Source organism: Emys orbicularis, chromosome 1 (genome assembly GCF_028017835.1).
Source record: "Emys orbicularis isolate rEmyOrb1 chromosome 1, rEmyOrb1.hap1, whole genome shotgun sequence".
NCBI classification, from domain to species: domain Eukaryota; kingdom Metazoa; phylum Chordata; order Testudines; family Emydidae; genus Emys; species Emys orbicularis.
This window is the reverse complement of record NC_088683.1, coordinates 17,061,245-17,084,350: the sequence shown is the minus strand read 5'-3', so window position 1 is coordinate 17,084,350 and position 23,106 is coordinate 17,061,245. Positions and strand designations below refer to the sequence as shown.

General features: G+C 39.9%; 1 protein-coding gene across 1 annotated transcript in view; it reads left to right on the top strand.

Annotated features, from left to right (window-relative positions):
• Positions 1 to 23,106, top strand: part of UPF2 (UPF2 regulator of nonsense mediated mRNA decay) — a 110,981-nt gene that overhangs the window by 45,309 nt on the left and 42,566 nt on the right. The window contains exons 9-14 of the mRNA XM_065404731.1: positions 2,345 to 2,453; positions 3,853 to 3,966; positions 5,524 to 5,640; positions 18,461 to 18,646; positions 20,667 to 20,870; positions 21,585 to 21,860. Coding sequence (XP_065260803.1) covers positions 2,345 to 2,453; positions 3,853 to 3,966; positions 5,524 to 5,640; positions 18,461 to 18,646; positions 20,667 to 20,870; positions 21,585 to 21,860 — 1,006 coding nt within the window. The remainder of the gene's footprint in view (positions 1 to 2,344; positions 2,454 to 3,852; positions 3,967 to 5,523; positions 5,641 to 18,460; positions 18,647 to 20,666; positions 20,871 to 21,584; positions 21,861 to 23,106) is intronic.

Sequence of the window (23,106 nt, the reverse complement as noted above, 5' to 3'; positions counted from 1 at the left end):
AGCCTGAGCAACTTAGCTTTGTGGTGCCCCTGTGTTGTGGGGCCCAGAGCAACTGACCTGCTTGCTACCCCTTAATGCTACCCCTGGCTTTTATATGCAGAAAAAACAGCTGTTGTGGCACAGCTGGGCCATGGAGTTTTTATTGCATGGGGGGGGGTGAGGGGGGGACTCAGAAAGAAAAAGGTTGGGACCCCCTGCTCTAAGGCTTAATTTTCCTCAAGTATGTTGGGTTTAAGGAGATAAAATTAATTAATAGCTCTTAACATTCAAGTACTTTAGATCTAAACAAAACTTCATGTTTTTCCTTTTAAGAAAGAGGAATTGAGCAGCTAGGAAAAACAATAACCTCAAATAAAACAGAAACCAGCAAAAGCATTTCTTTTTTGGAGTATTTCAGACTTCACATGGAGTTAATGGATAATGTTGATAATATGGTATTAATTAGCTGTGCCTAGTATCCTTGACTACCTATCCCAGTAAGCTTTTAAAATGTAAATAGTAGTTAGGTTATTGGTTAACAAGAGGGAGAATAAAAGCCATTAAGCACTTAACTTAAGTATTTGTAATGTTTCACTGGGGTTTCTATGCATCATTTAGAGTCAGCTTGGCTTTCTGAGGTGTAGAGTGCTGTGTAACTTACTGTGCAGTTGAGCAGAAAATTTAAATGGGCAAGCTCCTGTCTCCTCTATGTGGATGTTAAAGATTTCATAACTCTTAAAGATTTTCCTGGGAGACATTGTGCATTGTTTCTCCTCCGCCCCTCGTTGTGCGACGTGTGCTATGTACCCTTGTTTTCTGTCTGGCTGCTGCCCCCTAATCCAGAAATAGTTGAACTTTAGTGGTGACATGATTCCTGTAGGTGTTTAATTTGTAAAGTACTTCCTTTGGGGGAGAGATGCTACATAAATGTAAATTAGTTTTAAATTACATAATTACCTTATTTTTTAAGGCCTCAGTACTTCAGTGTTCTGAGCACTCTGGCCACAGTTTAGTAAAACATATAAGCATGTGCTTAAAAGTTTTGCAGGATCAGGGCCAAAGTGATCAGCACCTTGCAGATTGAGCCTTCCATGTGTGTTGATTTTAAAAACACTTAAACTACTTAACATCTTAAAATAACACATTTTAAAACTTAATCTAATGACAGTGTTTCTCTTCAGTTCTAGTAGTATAGGAGAACCAGCCTTCTTAAAGTGCAGTGCTGAAAAACGATCAGTTTTGTGTTCACGATCGCTCACCTCTCTTGTCTGTAAATGATTTTAAGGCAGCTTCTCTTCTTTACTGCTACTCTATAGCACTGGACTTGTTCTAGAGGTTCAGCTCCTAATATATCTTAAAATTGTTTGGCATAAGGGGAAGATATTTTTTTGTTTTTTGAAGTTGCTCTTCATAGTTTTGTGATTCCCAGATTCTCTGGTTTCCAAAGCTTACCTTTGCAAGTGGGACTATATGACTGAATAGATCATCTATTTTTTCAAAAGGGTTTACAGGAACTTGTTAAACTTTTAGAAACAGATCAAGTGCTGAGCTTAGTGTTTCAAAGTGAAAGGAACAAGGAGAAAAGAAAGATCAATCAAAATATAAACAGTACACTAAAACAATTAAAAAGTGAAAAGATGGGGAGAAAATAGTGACAGCAACACATGAGAATGGTAATGAGGGGATGTAGTCAAGGAAAACTTACAGGGAAATAAGGTAGAGTTTTTAACAATTTGTAAAATAAATGCTTATATACTGAGACTGAAAAAAGGTGAATTTCTGCTACATTATTTTAGCTTGTTTTTTCCCCACAGCTGGTTACAGTATATGCATGACGGCCTTCTCTGGAGCTTTCTTTTAATTAGTAGCACTGTTACAGCTGTTCGGATGTTAGTTTGCTTAACAGTATAGGATTTTTTGCCTCTTAATGCATATTTCTGGTTATCTATGGGAGTTGTCTGCATTCCTGCAGGAAATGTTATCATTTAGAACACTGACAGGCTTCTTAATTGCCTTCTGAATTTCTCTTGCATATAGAAATTCATGAAGGATTGCAGTACATATTACTATAGAAGCTCTGCTCAGCGTTCCATAGTTAAGGTTGAGTTGAGTTTTGCACTTAAAGCAGGAATATCTAAAGGAAATCAAATATTGTAAAAGGAAGTAGCAATATAACTAGTAAAAGTATAACCAATACACTGTATATGTAACTATACATATATGCCCATAGTCATGCATTGTCCTTTCCACACACAAATTGGTAGTTGTATGTATATCTGTGGGCATAAATACATTTTTATATAACTTGAATTAGATCTGTGCTTTGTCCTCTCATCTTATACATGTGTGTAACTTTTGTTTACAGGTTGGATTTGCTACCATTTTATGCAAGGCTGGTTGCCACATTGCATCCCTGTATGTCTGATGTAGCAGAGGATCTTTGTTCCATGCTGAAAGGGGATTTCAGATTTCATGTATGTTTGGTTTGTTTTACTGCATACAGATTAAGAAATCTGATATACCATCTTTTGAAAAAAAAAAAAAATGCTTGTTATAAGTTATATTATTTTCACTAAAGCAAATGCTGACTCAAACATAACAGAATAGTCAGGTAGCTCAGAAGTCTTATTTTCTAATCATATTGCTTTGTTATAGTATGTTGGATTCATTTGTACATTGAATAACCTTTTTGTCAGACTGCATGTCATTTATTTATACACGTTCATATAGTGTCTTCTTCAAGCTCCAATGTTAAACCACAATTAAACTTAGTTCAGATGGTAGCATGACTTAGAAATTACATAAAAGCTAGGGCAGAAGCTGCAAAAACTAGAAATAATGTTATAGAATAGAATTTATAGTTCACAGTTAAAATTGACATTGACCTGTATTAATAGCAGTTTGTTTGTTTACAAAAAGATGTCTGCTATATATTGTGTTTTCAGTCCTACTACATCCATCTTGGAAAATGTCAAGAAAGATAAATATTGGAATGTAAGAAGGTTAGAAATCTGAGAACATAGTTCTTCACAGTTATTTTTCAGTCTTGTTTCCTGCACTATATTTAAATTTGATTATAAAATTATGATGGACAACTGCTATTTTTTCAATGTTTCCCCCTGAACTTTATTATGGATCTCTCAAAATCTTTCTAGTGGCATCAGTTAACAGAACAAATACATGGATTATTTAAATGTATAGTAGTTTTTTAAAATTAACTTAAGTTAATTATTGTTTATGCTAAAGCCAAAGCATCAGTTTGAGTGTAGGGAGAATTCCATTATTTGCATTTTATTAAATAATATTTTGATTAGTGTCCATCAGTACATTTTAAAAATTTCTTTTAATGAAACGGTCATCACTTTGGTTAAGACAGTCCTGTTAACTCTCCCAATTTGGTTTGAAGACTCCTGATTTTGGCTGCTCCCTTCAGAACACTAACTATAGACTCCACCTATAGCATGCTACAGTGATATTGGGCAGGGTGATGTAGAGTGTCACACTAGCCACGTTTCTAAGGCTATCAGTATTTTGGGGGACCATGTTCTAGGCAGGAAGAAAGTTCAGAGATGGAGACACTGAAGAGCCAGAGCAGAGATGATGGGAGGCGGGAAGAGGGGGAAGTTGTAGTGTTAGCCAAATCAGGGGAATGGAGGAAGTTTGAGTGGAGTAGCCAAATTAGAGGGGGAAGGTGGAGAGCAAGAGATAGGTGAAGACATAGTCGGGGGGGAATCAGACTGGAAATTTCCAACTTTCTGAACTCTCAGCCTTAACAAGTATGCTAAATGAATGGAAATATATTAGAAATACATAAAAGGTACATATTTCTGAGACCCTAAAATTAAATGCATTTATATTTCCCTCTTTATTTAGGTGAGAAAAAAGGACCAGATCAATATTGAAACAAAAAATAAAACTGTGAGATTTATTGGAGAGCTTGCCAAGTTTAAGATGTTCTCCAAAAATGACACCCTGCATTGTTTAAAGGTTAGTGTTGGTGAGACATGTAGTTAGAAAAGTACAATACTTGTTTGTAATGCATAAGATCATCTTCCCACTCCCATCTTTCTATTGTTAAAGATTTTGTTGTTGTTGCATAAAATATTGGAACCTTGATTTTCTTGTTACTTTTGGTTTAAAAAAAAAAAAAAAAAAAGGTTTGTTTTACAGTCACTTTAAAACACTCCAGGGATGTTTCTAATCTCCCATAGTAAAAAATCTATTACAATATACTTCCCTATTGGGATATGAGAAAATGACTTGCTGCTAATTGTTTTTCTCAGAAGGTAGTTGTAAGCAATCCCTAATCATCCATCCAAACTTCCTTGCAGAGCTGGAAATGAGCTTTTTGTTATTACTTTGTTTCTTATTACTTCTCCAATAAAAAGGAAACTTTTCAGTGACTATAAAAGAGAGTCCTGTGGCACCTTTAAGACTAACAGAAGTATTGGGAGCATAAGCTTTCGTGGGTAAGAACCTCACTTCTTCAGATGCAAGTAATGGAAATCTCCAGAGGCAGGTATAACCTGGCAATAATGGCCATAATATTATACCTGCCTCTGGAGATTTCCATTACTTGCATCTGAAGAAGTGAGGTTCTTACCCACGAAAGCTTATGCTCCCAATACTTCTGTTAGTCTTAAAGGTGCCACAGGACCCTCTGTTGCTTTTTACAGATTCAGACTAACACGGCTACCCCTCTGATACTATAAAAGAGAGGCTGCTATGCCACCTCAGTAGGCAGGCATGTACCATTTATTGAGGAAGAAGTAAATCATCTCAGAACATTGAGCTCCAGCTGATTAGTCCCAGATGCCTATGTGGTATTAAGGTTAAGTCTGACTGTTTATCTTTTCTTCACAATTGATTTTAACTCAGATTTTTAAAATAAAATAAGATGTTTATAATAGGACATTGTAGATAAATATGTTTTCAAGTAGCTTGTGGTGGTGGTGGTAATTTTTAGATTTAGTTAGTTACTAAAACTGAATTTTAAAAATCAGATAAACTAATCATTTATGCAGTTTCTCTAGTAGCTGGTGAGTATCTGGATAGCACTATAAAATGCGAAGTCCTATTCTTTGTATCTGTTGCTCAGCTTGAACAATAAAACTAGATTAGTTAATTTCACTTTTGGTTAATCATGTGCTTGTACAATATTAAGTGTTGGTTTTCCAATCTAGCAGAGCAAATTTTAAAGCAGGTATGAATTATTTTTAAAAAGTGTGCATTCTTTTTTTTTTTTAAAGTTGTGAGTTTTCTATAGTAGGTTTTGTAAACATCCTATTTTTTAAATGTACAAATCCTATAGAACCTAAACCACCACTTTACACAATATTACTTTCTTATTAAAAGGAAGTTTCATAATGAAATGGCATGAGAACCGTGCCAGTATCTTAGCACTCAAATTGAGATGAAATATCATTTCCGTTTTTTAAAACAGTTTTAATAATAACTATCTAGTTAATAAAATCATATTTATTAGTGTTCTTATGAGTGGAAAAAGAGGTTCAAAATGTGGTGACTGTGTGTATATTTACACAGATGCTTCTGTCAGACTTTTCTCATCACCATATTGAAATGGCATGTACTCTGCTGGAAACGTGTGGAAGATTCCTATTTAGATCACCAGAGTCTCACTTAAGAACAAGCGTTCTTTTGGTAAGATAAACTATAGCCGTTTTGTGGTAGAAAATCATGTACTGAATTCAACTGTCATCATTCTCTTTTCTTTGTTTTGCAGTTTTGTCATACAACCTGGCAATAATGGCCATAACGACCGTAACATCAACTAATGCAAACTTTAATTCGATTTTATCCCCTACTAAAATAACAGTTTATAAATAGTGTTTTTCATATAAAACACCACAAAAATCTTTAGAATTAATTTATTGTGATCTAAAGCAAAAAGGAAAGTTTTCCCATATGATATTGCTTCCACAAGCTCCTACTTTTAGAACTGAGTGCTGAGCTGTTCAGACCTTGGACTCTTAGGCCTGGTCTACACTGGGGGGAGGCGATCGACCTAAGATACGCAACTTCAGCAACGAGAATAGCGTAGCTGAAGTCGACGTATCTTAGGTCGACTTATCTCGCATCCTCACAGTGCGGGGTCGACTGCCGCTGCTCCCCGATCGACTCCGCTTCTGCCTTTTGCCGCGGTGGAGTACAGGAGTTGATGGCAGAGCGATCGGGGATCGATCACTACCTGCCAATCCGGTAGGTAGTGTAGACGTACCTTAAGAAGCAGTTAGAATCTTACCAAAGTCACTTGACTGAAGATCTCTAGGATGCAGAGATTGTATCTACAAAGTGAGAAATGCAGGCTCCATTTCCATTCTGTTTTTTTTCCTGTGTGTTTGCTGTAGTTCTTTGTTGAACTGCTGTTGAAACATGTTTTCTTGGATAATTTTGGTTTTATGTATAGCTTAAAATTTAATTGCTGTTTAGAGCAATTCTAGGGCCCTACAAATTTCTATGCATCAGAGCAGAGACTAACTTTTAAAAGTAGAGTTTAAGTACTGTCGAGAAATCTTTACAGCCCAGCACATGCTGTTTTTAGGACAGCACTTTTCTTTCAGAGATACTGGAATGTGTTTGTAGCTTACTCTTGAAGCCATAGTGGAGATAGACAAGTTTCTCAAACTTTAACACTGTTACATTAGTCTGACTCCTTTGGCACACAACAGTTCCACTTTAGTGTCTGTATCTTTTATGATGATGTGCTGACACAAACACTTAGCACTGCCCAGTGTTACAGTGTAGACCTCAATGCCTTTTTGACCTATACAACCTGTTCAGTGCTGGCTGTGTTTTCATATTTCACGTGCAAGGATGGTGGCTTTCTGAATATCATGTTTATTGGAGAACTCCAGTTTACTTATAAATATCCTTGTGATTTACAGGAAAGACTTACAGAGAATTTAGTTTATTGGAAGAAAAGGGGATTACATTTTAGTTAAAAGTGACAATACAGAGTCATGGGGAGAAGTCAGAGGATGAGACTGGAGGAATTAGAGTGAGTGGCCTGGGGAGCCAGTAGCTAGGAGTTGAGAAGTAGTTTGGAATAAGTTAGTTCAGAGTTCATTAACAAGGAGAGCAACTTGTTAATTGGAGTGGAAGAAGGTTGTGGAAGTGATAGTCTTATTTAATAGAGTAACAAAATCTGAACTCTTAAATTTAAGAGAAAAGGATTAATGAAGATTGTGAAAGAGGGAATTGCAGTTGTTGAAATGGATATACTTAAAGCATGAAAAGAGATGTCACCAGAGACAGTGTTGATGTGAGGACAAACGCTGGCAATGACCTAGAAATAGAGAGAGATTAACTTTTTTCTTCCATGTTTCTGGTCTGTAATTTTGAGTTCTAAGATGATGCCAAGATTTCAGGTCTGGAGAACAATTTTAAGGTCTGGTTAAAGAGACCAAATAACTAAGTTGAACATGATATAAAGAAAGATTCAATGACAAAAATAATCAGTAGGAGGAAATAAGATTGAAGGCAGGAGCTGGGCAAGCAGATAGAGGGCAGATAGAGCGAGTTGCGAGTTTGCCTTTGTTTATATAGGAGGTTAGACTACATGTTATAATGATTCCTTCTAGCCTTCAGATCTATGCATCTGAGTTATGGGAGAAGTAGATGTATTTCAGTTTAATTTTAATACAAGTGAAAGGTTTAAACCAATGGGTAACATAACTGCATGTTTTCAGACTGAAACTTTTATCTACTATTCTAAACTACAACAGATTTGTTTGTTCAGCATTAACTTATCAAAAAGACTGTTAAATTGTCCAGTGAATAGGCTAACAAAACATATTACTATCTCTAAAGAAGTTTAGTACTCTAAAGGCACTGTCTTTTCAGGGTTTTCAGTCCAGGGTTTTAGCTCCTTAGACCAAGGGGATAGTTCTCGATTTCTCCTGCACCTCTTATCCCATCTACTATTTTGCAGAGGAAAGCAGGGCCTTCTCCTTTTCCTGGCTGTCCATCCACTCAGTCGCCAGAGTTTAGGGTCGCTGGTGACTTTCTCCATTGAGTGCCCAACAATGAGAACTGGAGTCAAAGTGCTGCTGCCTGTTGAGCCTTTCATGCAGTTGCAGCTTTGAATTTGATGCCCCTTGTTGTAGGGATGCAGAAGTGAAAGGAAGGGGGTGTGAGTGAGTGAGTGCGATGTTTTGGGTATCGCCCAAACAGATAAGGAGTTCTGTCACTGCCTTCCCCATAACCTTGGGTGCCTTTATGCTGTGCAGATTTGTTTCAGATCCCTGACATCAGTAGCCTGCCCACAAGTACAAGGTCTCACCCTGGCTTCCACCAGCTTAGTTTCCTTGCAGGGTGACATCAACAGTCCTTCCAGGCTTGAGTCTCCTCACGTCCATCCTCCGAGTTCTTAACTATCAGACACTCTGACTTTTCCCTTCTGGTGCATAACTCCTGAAGGTGTGCAGTCAGCCCTCCAGTTACCAGCTCACTTTCGCACCCACACTGCACACAGTTAACACACCACAGACCTGCTTGGTAAAAATAAACAAGTTTATTTAATAGAAAACACACAGATTCAAAGATGAAATAGTAAGGGAAGTTATATACAAGTTACACAGAAAATAAACATAAAGAAGTAACTTCAGATTTACACATCTATGTTAGATAAAATCCCTTTTCTAATACAAGTTACCTATTGCCTTTGAACAGTTTTTCCCAGCGTACCCTCTAGACATAGTTGGGATCCATCCTTCACAGAGAGCCTCCTGCTTTCAAGACTGTCCCTCAGGTTCTGGATGCCAAATCTCAGACACAAATTTGCTTTTAAAATGCTTTTTTTTTTTTTTTTTTTTTCCCCCCCCTTAGTCCATGGTGACTCATGTGTATTCAGTGTGTGGAAATCCTCTGTTAATTTGAGAGCTGGGATGTCTCAATGTCTTTCCATTAACTTTCATGGTCCACCATTGTCTCTTCCTGGCTGGACCAGGATCATTACTTGGAACTGGTTTTGTGTAAACAACTGGAGGTGCCTCTCCTTGCTGTGAGGTATAGTTGAAATTGTAGTACAGATTACGAACAGTTTTCTGTATGCATAAATACATAGATTCATAACCACAGTGTGTGTATATATATATATATCTCATAATGACCATCAAGTTCAGAACATTACAAACTTTTGTAAAAGACCTTACTTGATACACTTTTATAGTATAATAATACAGTGTTACTGGTTGGTTCAGCTGTTCATTTCTAGGGTTTAAAACTTCTGTTCTCCCTTTGGGGTGTCTGTAGCAGATTATCACAGTGGGTAAACATAATTGTCAGTTGGAGTAAGCAGGTATTTGCTATAACCTGTATGTGATTCCAGTTCAAGCCCTGATCCATTAATTTAAAAAATAATGTATTTGCATAGTATGATTACTTTTCTGTATCTTATGCTCAGCAGTAAAATGTGTCCACTTGCCCAATCTGGTATATGTGCTTGGAAAACAAAATGGGTCTTTTATCCTTTTAAAGACATTTCTCTTGCTGTGTTGCATCACTTGTAGTTAGTACAAGTTTACAAGTCAAGATAAATAAAATACACCTTTTGCCCAAGGTTCTTTCTTGATTGCTCACCTTTGGTCTTGTCTGTGCTACAAAAATTCCCCATTGTTAGCTGTTCCCACTGGTAACACATGCTGTATCAGTACTAAATGTGGTTTCACTGTAAGCATTGCCAAGGACAACCCATGTTCACCATTTCAGAAACCGTGGTTAAAATCTGCTCAGAATTGCAGGTGAGTAATTTTCCCTTGTTATACACAGGGGGGCCTTGATGTGGGAAGTTGCAGATGGCAGAGAAGCATTTGAAACATCTCATGAATTGGAAATATAGCAGATTAAGTAGATGTAGCCACTACAAGCTCTAGTACTGTCTTACAGTAAAAACAAAAATCCAATTTTTTACTTAAATAGTATTATACAAATTGGATTGTAGGCTTATGTTAGCAATAAAGGTGAACTGTGAAAAGGATTACTATCAGAGCAAATAATTTGGGGCCACCCCAAGGGAAAATCTAATCAGGTTTAAAGCCTTTCTTAGCAGTATCGAATATGGAGAATTGTGGCCTCTTGAGTTCTGATGGATATTTTTTAGCCTTAAGCTTTTCCTGCTGAGCATAAATTTTGTAATAAGGTCTCCAACTAGCTGTGTCTTACAATAAGCTACTATACATTATTTTACAGATTGAGATGAGTTTTCATAGAGGAGGAAACTTTAAAAATGAGAACATTTTATATCACGCTATATGCTTGGGCTGGTATTTTCTGTGTTTTTTCTGTATTAGGGAGGATTATTTGTATAAAGCTTTCTTCTTCTCAGCATGGTATCTCCTTCTGATGTGGAGTGCAATACAGAATTTGTTGCTATGGAAATAACTTATGATTTAGTATTTTGGGCTGTGAAGAAAACAAACTCTTTTTATTAAATGCACACACTTCTGGTAATGAATAACATGCTAAGAAAAATAAATCCACATGTTGTACCTTTCTGATCTTGTTTTTCAGTAAGAAATATTAGAAATTTGTCTCCTGATAATCATGGTTTTGAAGAAAAGGTCTTTAGTTATTGTACAGTCATAATACTTTATCTTCTATGTCCCCTTCTAGCCTTAGTGATATCCAGGTGTTATAAAAACACCTATAAATTAAGCTATATAGTGCCTCTGGGAGGTGGGTGAGTCATAGTTACCTATTTACAGATAGGGAAACTGTCTGGCACAGAGGGGGAATTTTACTTGCAGTAATTCAGGAAGTCTGTGACAGAGCCAGGATTAGAACACAGATCTTCTAACTCCTCCTGTACTTTAGCAACTAGACTTGCTTCCTTTCTAATTGTTATTTATACAGCACCAAAAGCATGTTAGGCACTTTATTATACACAGTCCTTGATCGAAGAAGTTTGTAACTTAATTTTAAATGTGATACAAAAAGTGAGTGCAACAAAGTGGGGTGGAGATGGTGAAGGAAAGAAGAAAGGAAAGATCATGGCTATAATATTATTACATGATTTCATAGGCTTATTATGATGCTGATCCAGCAAAGGACTTAAACGTATGCTTAATTTTAAGCACATGAATAGTCCCAGAGAGGTCAATGGGATTAATCACGTGTTCAGTGTTTAACATGTGCTTACATGCTTTTCTTGCCCTTTATTACTCCTGGTCAGGAGCGCTGTCAGCTTTTCTGCCGCCCTAGGCGGCGGAAAGTCCCGCCCCGAAATGCCGCCCCCCCACAGAGGCGGCGGAAGGTCCTGCCGCCAAAATACCGTCGCGGTCGCCGCCCCCCAAATTGTAGCGCCCTAGGCGACTGCCTAGGTCGCCTAATGGGTTGCACTGGCCCTGCTTCTGGGGAAATTCTGTGCCACTGCGCAATGCAGAATTTTGCAGAAATTAACGCGCACACAAAATTTCATTTCCCCCACTAAAATGGGCTGCAGTGCTGCTAGCCACCACTAGGGGCCACTGGACTCGGCAGAGCCCAGCTTGCACATAGAAGACACTGCTGGGGAGAGGGAGAGGGTTCCTGGCAGCTGCAGTTTCCAGCGTGCCCTGAGGGAAGGAGAGGGCGGCATGCAGGAAACTCTTTGCAAGCCTGGGACAGAGCATCAGGCTGTTTTTCCCTCTTGGATCCCTGGGCTCTGGGAGGGAAGGGGGACGGGCGTCTGGGCAAGGGGGGGCCCGCAGCTGGGCTCTGAGGAGGAGGGGGTTCGGGTGTATTGGCTGAGGTGGGGCCGCAGGTGGGCTCTGGGGGGGGACGGGTTGTGGGTGTCTGGTCCCCCGGCTGGGCTCTGGGGGAGAGAGGAGGGGACAGAGAAATAGGAACTAGGTTATCATAGTAGTTTCTTTAACTCTCTACACCCAGGGGAATTTTTGTGTGTGTCTTTATTGTTAGACATACTTGCTGACAGGTATTTTGAAATAAATTACCAAAATAATTGACACTGGCATGATTATATAGTGCTATTTTGACAAATAAAAATGTCAGAATTTTAAGATATTGTGTGCAGAATTTTTAATTTTTTGGTGCAGAATGCCCCCAGGAGTACTTTATGCACATCCTGTGATGGTACCACTGTTCTATTTTTTAAATTTAGTTGGCGCTTTAGGTTTTTCATTTTGAAGGCTCCTTTGTAACATTAATTCTTATTTTACTCCTCCATTGTAAGTAGGCATTGTCAGCATTTTACTCTTGGAAAAACAGACAGGGATGTCCACAGAGGAAGTGTCAGAGCTGAAATCAGAGTTCAGGAGTTCCTGGTTCCCAGATCTGTGCTCTTATCTTACTCCTCTCTAAAAATGGATCTATATCGTGCATATATGTAAAGAGACTTCTCAGCTGATATAAAATACTCCTATAGCTCTAGCACAGACACCAATATTCCTGTTCTTTGGTATCTGTCTTATTGTTGGTATGTTTTGAAATTAGGTAGTTTTTCCCATCGTCCCTTCTAAAATAACCCCCAAATCTATAACATCAGGACCCATTGAGAATTTCAAAAAATTATAGCTCAGTGAGCTAGTACTAAACCATTTTAAAAGGACTACAGGACTTGCTGTATTAATTCAAAAAGGAACAGTCTTTTTAGTCTTTGCAGTGCAGCAGTGAACTTTCTACTTCCATTGATACTGACGATGATGAGTATTTTTAAGTCGCCGACATGTTTGTTTTTCTGTACTGCTGCCTATCTTAGGTTTTGCTATGTAAAAAGAGAGAGATTGAAACAAAGGCATTTACAGAAAGGAATATATTTAATAAGTCTGAGAGCACCAAGGGGTCTGAAAACCACCTTCTTCTTCGAGTAGTGGGTGTTCGTGCTCCCTGCACCTCAGATCAGAGATTTTAGGTAGTAGGGTCTGTTTGGCCTGCATGTGCTTTCCCCATCTCACACCCTGCATTGGGGCTAGATAGTGCTGGGTGAGCAAACCACCCCCTCAGTTCCTTCTCAACCACCTCAGCCTGCGATGGAGCCTCAGCAGCATCCACATTGATAATATCTCAATTACATCTTACTTTCTGGTTCGAGTTAGTGTTAGTTCATAGAGTTTCCATTAGTTAGTGTTACTACTCCCCCTTTTTTTTTCTGAACCTCCTCCCCCCATACACAACCTCTTTTTTTCTCCCTCTTGTTATTAGAATAGCTAACTCACTGTCCTTAGTTATTTTTCCTTGTCTCTTCCCTTTGGGGAAGTGAAACCCGGACAGAGCATGCCTGGCTCTCCCAGGTTTAAATGTTGCCTCTCCTGCTGTGAAGCAATCCTGGTCAGTGATGGGCATTCCCACCACATTCACTGCTTCGGGGAGTCACACATGCCTCAGAGGTGTACTTTCTGCCAAAATTAAAATCAAGAGCCGGAAAGAACCTTGAGCTAAAACTCCGGCTACTAATGGTGGAAAGTTCACTCTGACCAGCCTCTGATCCTGGCCCAGGAACCCGCCATACAATGGTCCCTGATTAGGCTGAGTCTATTGACTTCCTTGGCTCAACACTCTCCGGCGGCTTCGAAGATTAAATCTTTGAATTCCTCTCAAAAAGTGGTCTACAAATCCCTTGGGTAGAGAATCTGCTACAAAGAGACAATCCCTGACAAGGGGCACCAACTGATCTCCGACTCGGCACCCACAAGGCTGCTGGGTCCTCAGGTACAGGTATGGCCAGCAAACCTAAAGACCCCAAAGGTTCAGGCTCCAGAAGATTGGTACCATTGAGTGAATGGAGTGGTAGAGAGAAAACTAGTTCCTCTAAATCGGTAACGACAGAGTACTGTAGGGCTCGGGTACCGAGTATTTCGGCTCTGCAAAAGACCAGATCAACACCTTCTAGTCATTCATCGGAGCACAGGAGACCTCCAGTACCATTGGCTCCTTCTATATTGGCTACTTCCGCTCATCTTACCTCAACGGTACTGCCCACCGTTCCGGTACAGCAGGAATTTTGATTTCCTTGGGACTTGCTGGTTTAAGAAACGCCTGAATAGCCCTTGCTTGTCACCGACAGGTTCTAAGTACCAATCACATCTCACTTTCCTGGCATGCGTGCTGTACTGATGGAGTCTCCCTCAGCATCCATAACTGCTCCACCTCTGCCAGAGGAGGAGGAGGAGGAGGAGGACAGTTTCTCTTCAGTCTCTGTTGAAGGCTCTCCATTCTATTACCAGGGACCAAACCAACCAGAGACCTCTGCAGAACCAGCTTACTGCAACTAGAGACACGGCCCACCTTGTTGGTATGGTTTATTTTGCATCCCTGCCCATCCTGGTTAATAGCCATTGATGGACCTATCCTCCATGAACTTATCTAGTTCTTTTTTTAACCCTGTTATAGTCTTGGGCTTCACAACATCCTCTCGCAAAGAGTTTCACAGGTTGACTCTGCGTTGTATGAAGAAATACTTCCTTTTGTTTGTTTTAAACCTGCTGCGTATGAATTTCATTTGGTGACCCCTAATTCTTGTGTAATAACACTTCCTTATTTACTTTCTCCACACCAGTCATGATTTTATAGACCTTTATCATATCGCCCCTTAGTTGTCTCTTTTCCAAGCTGAAAAGTCCCAGTCTCATTAATCTCTCCTCATACAGAAGCTGTTCCATACCCCTCATCATTTTTGTTGCCCTTTTCTGAACCCTTTCCAATTCCAATATATCTTTTTTGAGATGGGATGACCACATCTGCACACAGTAATCAAGATGTGAGCATACCATGGATTTATATAGAGGCAATATAATATTTTTTTGTCTTATTATCTATCCCTTTCCTTGCACATTGAGTGGATGTTTCCAGAGAACTATCCACAATGACTCCAAAATATTTCTTGAGTGGTAACAGCTAATTAGACCCCATCATTTTATATGTATAGTTGAGATTGTTTTCCAATGTGCATTACTTTGCATTTCTCAACATTGAATTTCGTCTGCCATTTTGTTGCCCAGTCACCCAGTTTAGTGAGATCCCTTTGTGACTCTTTGCAGTCTGATTTGGACTTAACTATCTTGAGTAGTTTTGTATCCTCTGCAAATTTTGCCACTTCACTGTTTCACCCTTTTTCCAAATCATTTATGAATATGTTGAACAGTACAGACCCCTGAGGACACCACTATTTACTTCTCTCCATTCTGAAAACTGACCATTTATTCCTACCATTTGTTTCCTATCTTTTAACCAGTTACTGATCCATGAGAGGATCTTCCCTCTTATCCCATAACCGCTTACTTTGCTTAAGAACCTTTGGTGAGGGACCTTGTCAAAGGCTTTCTGAAAGTCTAAGCTCAGTATATCCACTGGTTCACCCCGTCCACATGCTTGTTGACCCCCTCAAAGATTTCTAGTAGATTGGTGAGGCATGATTTCCTTTTACAACAACCATGTTAGCTCTTCCCCAACAAATTATGTTCATCTGTGTGTCTGATAATTCTGTTCTAAGTAGTTTCAACCAGTTTGCCTGGTACTGAAGTTAGGTTTACTGGCCTGTGCCAGGATTCCTCTGGAGCCTTTTTTTAAAATTAGCATCACATTAGCTATTCTCTAGTCTTCTGGCACAGAAGCTGATTTAAATGATAGGTTACATACCACAGTTAGTAGTTCTGCAATTTCACATTTGAGTTCCTTCAGAACTCTTGGGTGAATACCATCTGGCCCTGGAATTCATAGGAGCCTATCTAGATGCAGTAGAGGCTAAAGCTTTCCTTCCCTCACACAGGTTCAACACCTTAGTCAACTTAATCTCAATAGTCCAGGCCATCCCTGAGACTTCTGCCAGCAACGCCCTTGACTGGTGGAAAGACAGTCACAATCACCCCTAATTTTAATAATCACAACAGACGCATCCCTATTGGGATGAGGAGCCCACCTGGACACCCACACTATTCAAGCCAAATGGTCCCCACTCAAGTTCACACTACATATCAACTTACTAAAACTCAGAGCAGTCAGGAATGCCTGTACATATTTCCTACCACTGATCAGGGAAAGCATATAAAGATTGACAGACAACATCTCATGTATGTTTTACATAAACTGCCAGGGAGGAGCAAGATCCTTTGTACCGAAGCAGTGAAACTCTCGAATTGGTGCATTTGCCTCCAAATCAACATCTCAACAGCTTACCTCCCAGGCATACAAAACACTACAGTGGACACTCTCAGTAGGAATTTCTCCCAGGATCATGAATGGGAAGTAAATCCCTCCATTCTCCACAGCATATTTCTACATTGGGCAGTCCCAAAGATAGCCTTATTTGCCACAGCCAGAAACAAAACAGTTTGCTCCAGGGCCGGCCTGGGTCATCACTTTCTCAGAGATGCCTTTCTCCTACAGTGGAACACAGATCTCTTGTATGCCTTTCCACCGATTCCTCTAATATCCAAGGTCCTGCTCAAGATTTAAAAAAAAGAAAAAAGAGAGAGCCACAGTTATACTCAGAGTTCCCATGTGGCCAAGTCAGATGTGGTTTCCACACCTTATTCTACTGGCGATTTGCTCTTGAGCCTATTCATCATCTCCTCTCTCAGAACGCTGGCCAGGTCCATCAGCCCAATCTGCAGGTTCTCTGGCTCAAGGCATGGCTCCTCGATGGTTCAAAGGCTTGGAAATGACCTGCTCCAAGGATTGAAAGGTGGAGCTGTTACATAGAAGGAAGGAAGCTATTTGTCTCTCTCACAGTCAAAAGTGGAAGAGATTCCAACTCTGGTGTGACTTGAGGCACATGACTCCTATATTCTCTCCACTATCGCTTGTGCTGAAACTAAAAAAATCAGGATTCTCGCTAAGATCTGTAAAGGTGCATCTTGCAGCCATCACTGCCTTCCGTCATAAGATAGACTGTTCTGTTTTCGTTCATCTTACAACAAGAAGGTTTCTCAAGGGCACAGGTAACCTCTTCCCACAAATCAGATGACCTGTACTGACATGGGACCTCAACTTTGTCCTCAGGTGTCTAACCAGACCTCCCCTTTGAACCCATTACCACCACCTCACTTCTACACCTCGCTAGGAAAACTACATTTCTAGTAGCCATTACTTCTGCTCGAAGTGTGGGAGAGATAGGGGCTCTAATGAGTTATCCTCATCCCTTACAGTCTTTTTCAAAGACAAGGTTACACTATGACCACACCCAAGGTGTAAGGGTGTGGACTCACCTCTGCGGCACCTCCTGCTGGTCGTCCTCGGGAATTAGCTCATCCCAGTTCCGGAGCGCCCTCTGCAGGCCGGTGATCTGCTTTACCTCACTCTGGCCCCTGAGTCCCTCCCAGGACCCAGTGCCCCATTATCTGGGGTGCTGCCCCCTGGCAGTAACCCCACAGTTCTGGGTCTCCCCTTCCCAGGGGAACCCCCACCCACTATCCCCACTTCGTCTCAGTCTTGGCTACTGCCAGTCATCACTTAGCCCCCGTTCACTGGGGCAGACTGCAGTGTATCAGCCACTCATCACAGGCAAAGGTGTTTGGACCTGCTGCCTCTGCCTACCTGTGGGCTGCCCCCTGCAACCCAGTACCTAATAGGCCTTACTAGGCCTGCAGTCTGGGGCTTTCCTAGGCCAGAGCTCCCCAGCTCCCTTGGCCTTTCCCCCAGCCCTGCTCTACCTTAGGTACCCAGGTACGCTCCCTAGCAGCCAGGCCCTTTTCCCTCTAAAGGCAGAGAGAGAGTGCTGAGCTCCTGGCTCCCAGCCTTTTTGTCATAGTCATAGAGTTTTAAGGGACCACTGATCATCTAGTCTGACCTCCAGTATATCATAGGCCACCAACATCACCCAGGACCTGCACACTAAACCCAATAATGGAAATGAGTCCAAAGTAAATGAGGCCCACAGGAAACTAGACTTACGTGCGACTAGGAGGGACTGAGGTTCACCAGTGCTTGAGGGCCCTCCAATGGCAGGGAAATGATTGAATTAGAAATACTCAGATAGTCCTGGCATGTGACCCATGCCCACATGCTACATAGGAAGGTGAAAAACCCCCAAGATCATTGCCAGTCTGACCTAGGAGCAAATTCCTTTTTGACCCCATGTATGGCGATGAGCTAGACCCTGAGAGTGTGAGCAAGAACCAGCCAGCCAAGCACCTGAGAGTGCGAGAATGCTCGGTGCCACCTCAGAGCCCTAGCCCACCCAGTCCCATGTCCCATCTCCAGTTTTGGCCATCCCTGATGCTTCTGAGGCAGGAGATTTTTAAAACCTCCCAGAATACATCGCGGGGAAAATAATCTCTTCCTGACCTCTCCCAGTTGCCAGCCGAAACCCTGAAGCATGAGCTTTAGGAACATAAGACATAAACTGGAAATTAGCCCTAGGGCTGTTGAGTTCTGCCCCCAACCATCACAAGCAACATACTTGTAATTTATTTCTCTGCACTCTGCCTCCAGCCACCCATCAGTTACACTATGAAGACTTTTGGCGTGAGGGAAATTTAATAGCTTAATGAGAAACATTTTTCACATGATATGTTTTATTTGTTTCTAGGAACAAATGATGAGAAAGAAACAAGCAATGCATCTCGACGCACGGTATGTCACAATGGTGGAGAATGCATACTACTACTGTAATCCCCCTCCTGCTGAAAAAACTGTGAGGAAGAAACGCCCACCTCTGCAGGAGTATATTCGTAAGCTTCTTTACAAGGATCTCTCCAAGGTCACCACTGAGAAGGTGAATCCATGTGAAATCTTGATGTGGTAGATGGCAGTACTTGTGACATGACACAACTCTTCCTCTTAAATTATTTATTACAAGAACAATAATTATAGGTACTCATTTAGAACCTGAGAGTGAAAGGATGAGTCATTAGTTAACTAAAGAAGGCTTCTGCTTGACCCATGTAAACGATTGAGGTTGAAAAGATGGGAAGAGGTTTTGAATTATCCAGATCTGACATGTTTTGAAGGATCCAAGAAAGTTGGAACACAGCAAGTGTCTGAGGGCAGGGTTGAGATTAATGTTTAATACTCCCAGGAGAGGAGAAACTGCTTCTGGTTCAGGATTATATTAGAGACAGGCACACTGTTTGAGCTATTAAAATCAGAGGCCATGTGCATGCTAACAAGGCAAGATATTTTAAGGTGAGTCAATGGGGATGTCCAGGTAGAGCTCCAGCCATGATTTTAGTCTTCCAGGAAGAGAAGAGGAGTAGGTCTGAGAATATACAAGTCCCAGAAAAGAACACTGTGGTTTCTCAAGAAGTCACACTGGGTGGTGAGGCTCTCAAACTCTAAAGGTACACCAGTCTTATTCTAAGACGTATGCAGGGAGAGTCTACAGTATCTCTGGGGTATAACTTTGGATGTCTGTTAGACCAGTGGTTCTCAACCTTTCCAGACTACTGTACCCCTTTCAGGAGTCTGATTTAACTTGCGTACCCCCAAATTTCACCTCACTTAAAAACTGCTTACAAAATCAGACATAAAAATACAAGTGTCACAGCACACTGTTACTGAACGGTTGCTTACTTTCTCATTTTTACCATATCATTATAAAATCAGCTGGAATATACATATTGTACTTCCATTTCAGTGTATAGTATATAGAGCCATATAAATAAGTCATTGTCTGTCTGTATGAAATTTTAGTTTGTATGGATTTTGCTAGTGCTTTTTATGTAGCCTGTTGTAAAACTAGGCAAATATCTAAATGAGTTGATGTACCCCCTGGAAGACCTCTGCGTACCCCAAGGGGTACATGTACCCCTGGTTAAACATCCAGTGCTGAGTGAATACGGTAAGCATCTGGGAGAAGTGTTTCCATCCTGCACAGTGTTTGCATTAGGTCAGACCAAATGTATTCCAAACCTTTTTATAAGTGGTCTGGGTTTCTGTCTCCCTTTATGCTTTTAATAGTACAAGGCAAAATAAATAACACATGTATATAAATTAAGGATCAGATCCTTCGTTGGTGTAAATTGGTGGAGCTTCGTTAGCAGCAATGGAACTCCACCAGTTTATGCCAGTTGAGAATCTAACCCTAAAAGTTCAGGGTATATTAGACTCCTTGTTTTTATTCTGTAGTCTTCACTTTCCACATTAAAACAATTTCTATGCGTAGCTTAGATGTTAAGGTTCATGTTTGGTTTCAGATCAACTTTACTTAAGTTGTGACTCTGTTTACTTTGTTCAAGAGAAGTGTAGAATTTTGTTTTAATCTTAGGTTTTTTTCAGTGCCGTTCCAATATTATAGTTCTACTCTTCTGAGTCCCGTTACAAGTATCAGCTAATTTCCTTGGATTTTAGGAAAAAGGGGATAAAGTGCCAGCTTCACTGATGAAGTGGTGCTTCCTGCTATCTGAGCCTTTCAGAAGAAGATGGTCTTGGGGTTTGTAGTGAGGTGGTAGTTCTAGATCTTTCTACTCCCGGTAACATGATTTCTTACTGGCTTCCTGAATGATTGAGAGCGCCTCGATAAATGACAAGCTGGAGAGGACCACCAGTCTTCTCATGGAGTAGGGTTTAGATTAGGTACCCATGGCTTGGGATATATATCCATTAGATTTACTTCATTTGGGTAACACACGAATCCACTTCTGAATAGGTGGGGGTATTTCTTTAGAAAGAGGCCACAAATATTATTTGGGGGTGGCATTTGTAATGACTATAAGATAGAACAGGTTCCATTTACACATAAATCCACCCAGCTTTGCCTACTGAATTGTTAATTGTGTTTTACAAATCTTGTTTAGGTCCTGAGACAGATGCGCAAATTGCCTTGGCAGGATCCTGAAGTGAAAGATTATGTTATATGTTGTATGATCAACATCTGGAATGTGAAATACAATAGTATTCACTGTGTAGCTAACCTCTTAGCAGGGTTGGTACTTTACCAAGAGGATGTTGGAATTCATGTTGTGGATGGAGTGCTAGAGGATATTCGCCTAGGCATGGAGGTAAAATATATACATATATATTATAAGTTCATTCACTTGTTTAACAGAAACATTACAATAAAACCTTTCTAAATATAATTTAAAAATAGAAATAGAGATTATGGAAAATGTTTTTCATTGCTTGATTGATTACTTTTCTACCTACCTGCCAGCTGCTTTCTTTAAGGTCAATCATAAAGTCAGAATAAAAATGAGAGAGGGTTATTAGGGTAGTTACTTCATTCCCTTGCCATAGTAAGATTGTTCCCTATGCACTATTTATAATGCTTTTCTAGTCTAGTATTTAAATGTCTGAAGCCATGGATTTAAATATCATTTTCTTTGGAAGTCCATAATTTGATAGAGCTCACAGTTATCGAAAGCTTTTTCTAGATATGTTAAAAAAAAAAAAAAAAAAAAAAAGCCAAATTCCAGAAACATTCTTTTAAATAATACAGGACTGGGCTTCATTCAAACCTTTATGATATCTATTGATTGGCCAGGTTATATGGCTATCTGCAATACGTAGATAGAACATAGAGTTACTTTGGGCTCTATTGTAACAAATTATATCAAGGAGTGACAATATTATTTAAAGCAAAAATGTACTTTTTTTAGTTTACATTTCTGTAATGGAGACTGTAAGGCTCCTTATAGTAATTCCTATTGTGTCCACCTGTATAAAAGTAAATGTGTGTTTTGCACTAAACTAGTAAATGTTGGGTTTTGTTCAAGGTTAACCAGCCAAAGTTTAATCAGCGACGGATCAGCAGTGCCAAGTTCTTGGGAGAACTTTACAATTACCGAATGGTCGAGTCAGCTGTAATATTTCGAACTCTATATTCATTTACATCATTTGGTGTGAACCCTGACGGTACTGCTAGTCCACTGGACCCTCCAGAACATCTTTTTCGAATTCGACTGGTCTGCACCATCCTTGATACCTGTGGGCAATATTTTGACAGAGGTTCCAGCAAACGGAAGCTTGATTGCTTCCTTGTGTACTTTCAGGTATTAATAAACTTTGTGTTTAAAATTAACTTTGGGTGATGGGTGTATCTTCGCATGGTCCTAAAGATTTATCTATACAGTATCTAGAATCTGTACACTTCGATTTTTATCATTTGGGCTCCAGTTCAGCAAGGGATTTAAATGTGTTTAAATTTAAGCACATGAGCAGTCCTGTAGATTTCCCTGGGACTATTCACATGCTTAAGTTGAGCACATGCTTAAATACTCTGCTGAGTTGAGGCCTGACTGTGAACTCTACAAGCTCTGTAATGATTTTTTTAAATCCCTTCTGATGTTCATAGTTTTAATGAGAGATTTTTGAAATGGCATTAAAATGTCAAATGTAACTGGATGATGCCATGGTAACTCCATGGAATATTCTGAAACATTCATGGACTTTCGAGTGCTTGTGTTAATCTCTTTTAACTTAATTTAGAAGGACAAAAGAAAAATAGGGAATTTAAAAGATAACTGCAGTGGAGGAGTATTGGCATTAGGGCTGTCAACTGATTAAAAAAATTAATCATGATCTACATTTTCAAATATATTGATTTCAATTAAAACAGAATACAAAGTGCACAATGCTCACTTTATATTTATTTTTGATTACAAGTATTTGCACTGTAAAAATACAAAAGAAATAGTATTTTTCAATTCACCTAATACAAGTACTGTAGTGCAATCTCTTTATCATGAAAGTTGAACGTACAAATGTAGAATTATATACCAAAAAACTGCATTCAAAAATAAAACAATGTAAAATTTTAGAGCCTGCAAGTCCACTCAGTCCTACTTCTTGTTCAGCCAATCGTTCAGACAAAGAAGTTCGTTTACATTTGCAGGAGATAATGCTGCCTACTTCTTGTTTACAATGTCACCTGAAAGTGAGAACAGGCATTCTCATGGCACTGTTGTAGCCCGCGTCACAAGATATTTACGTGCCAGATGCGCTAAAGATTCATCTGTCCCTTCATGCTTCAACCACCATTCCAGAGGACATGCGTCCATGCTGATGACGGGTTCTGCTCGATAACAGTCCAAAGCAGTGCGGACGGACGCATGTTCATTTTCATCATCTGAGTCACATGCCACCAGCAGAAGGTTGACTTTCTTTTTTTGGTGGTTCGGGTTCTGTAGTTTCCGCGTTGGAGTGTTGCTCTTTTAAGACTTCTGAAAGCATGCTCCACACCTCCTCCTTCTCAGAGTTTGGAAGGCACTTCAGATTCTTAAACCTTGGGTCGAGTGA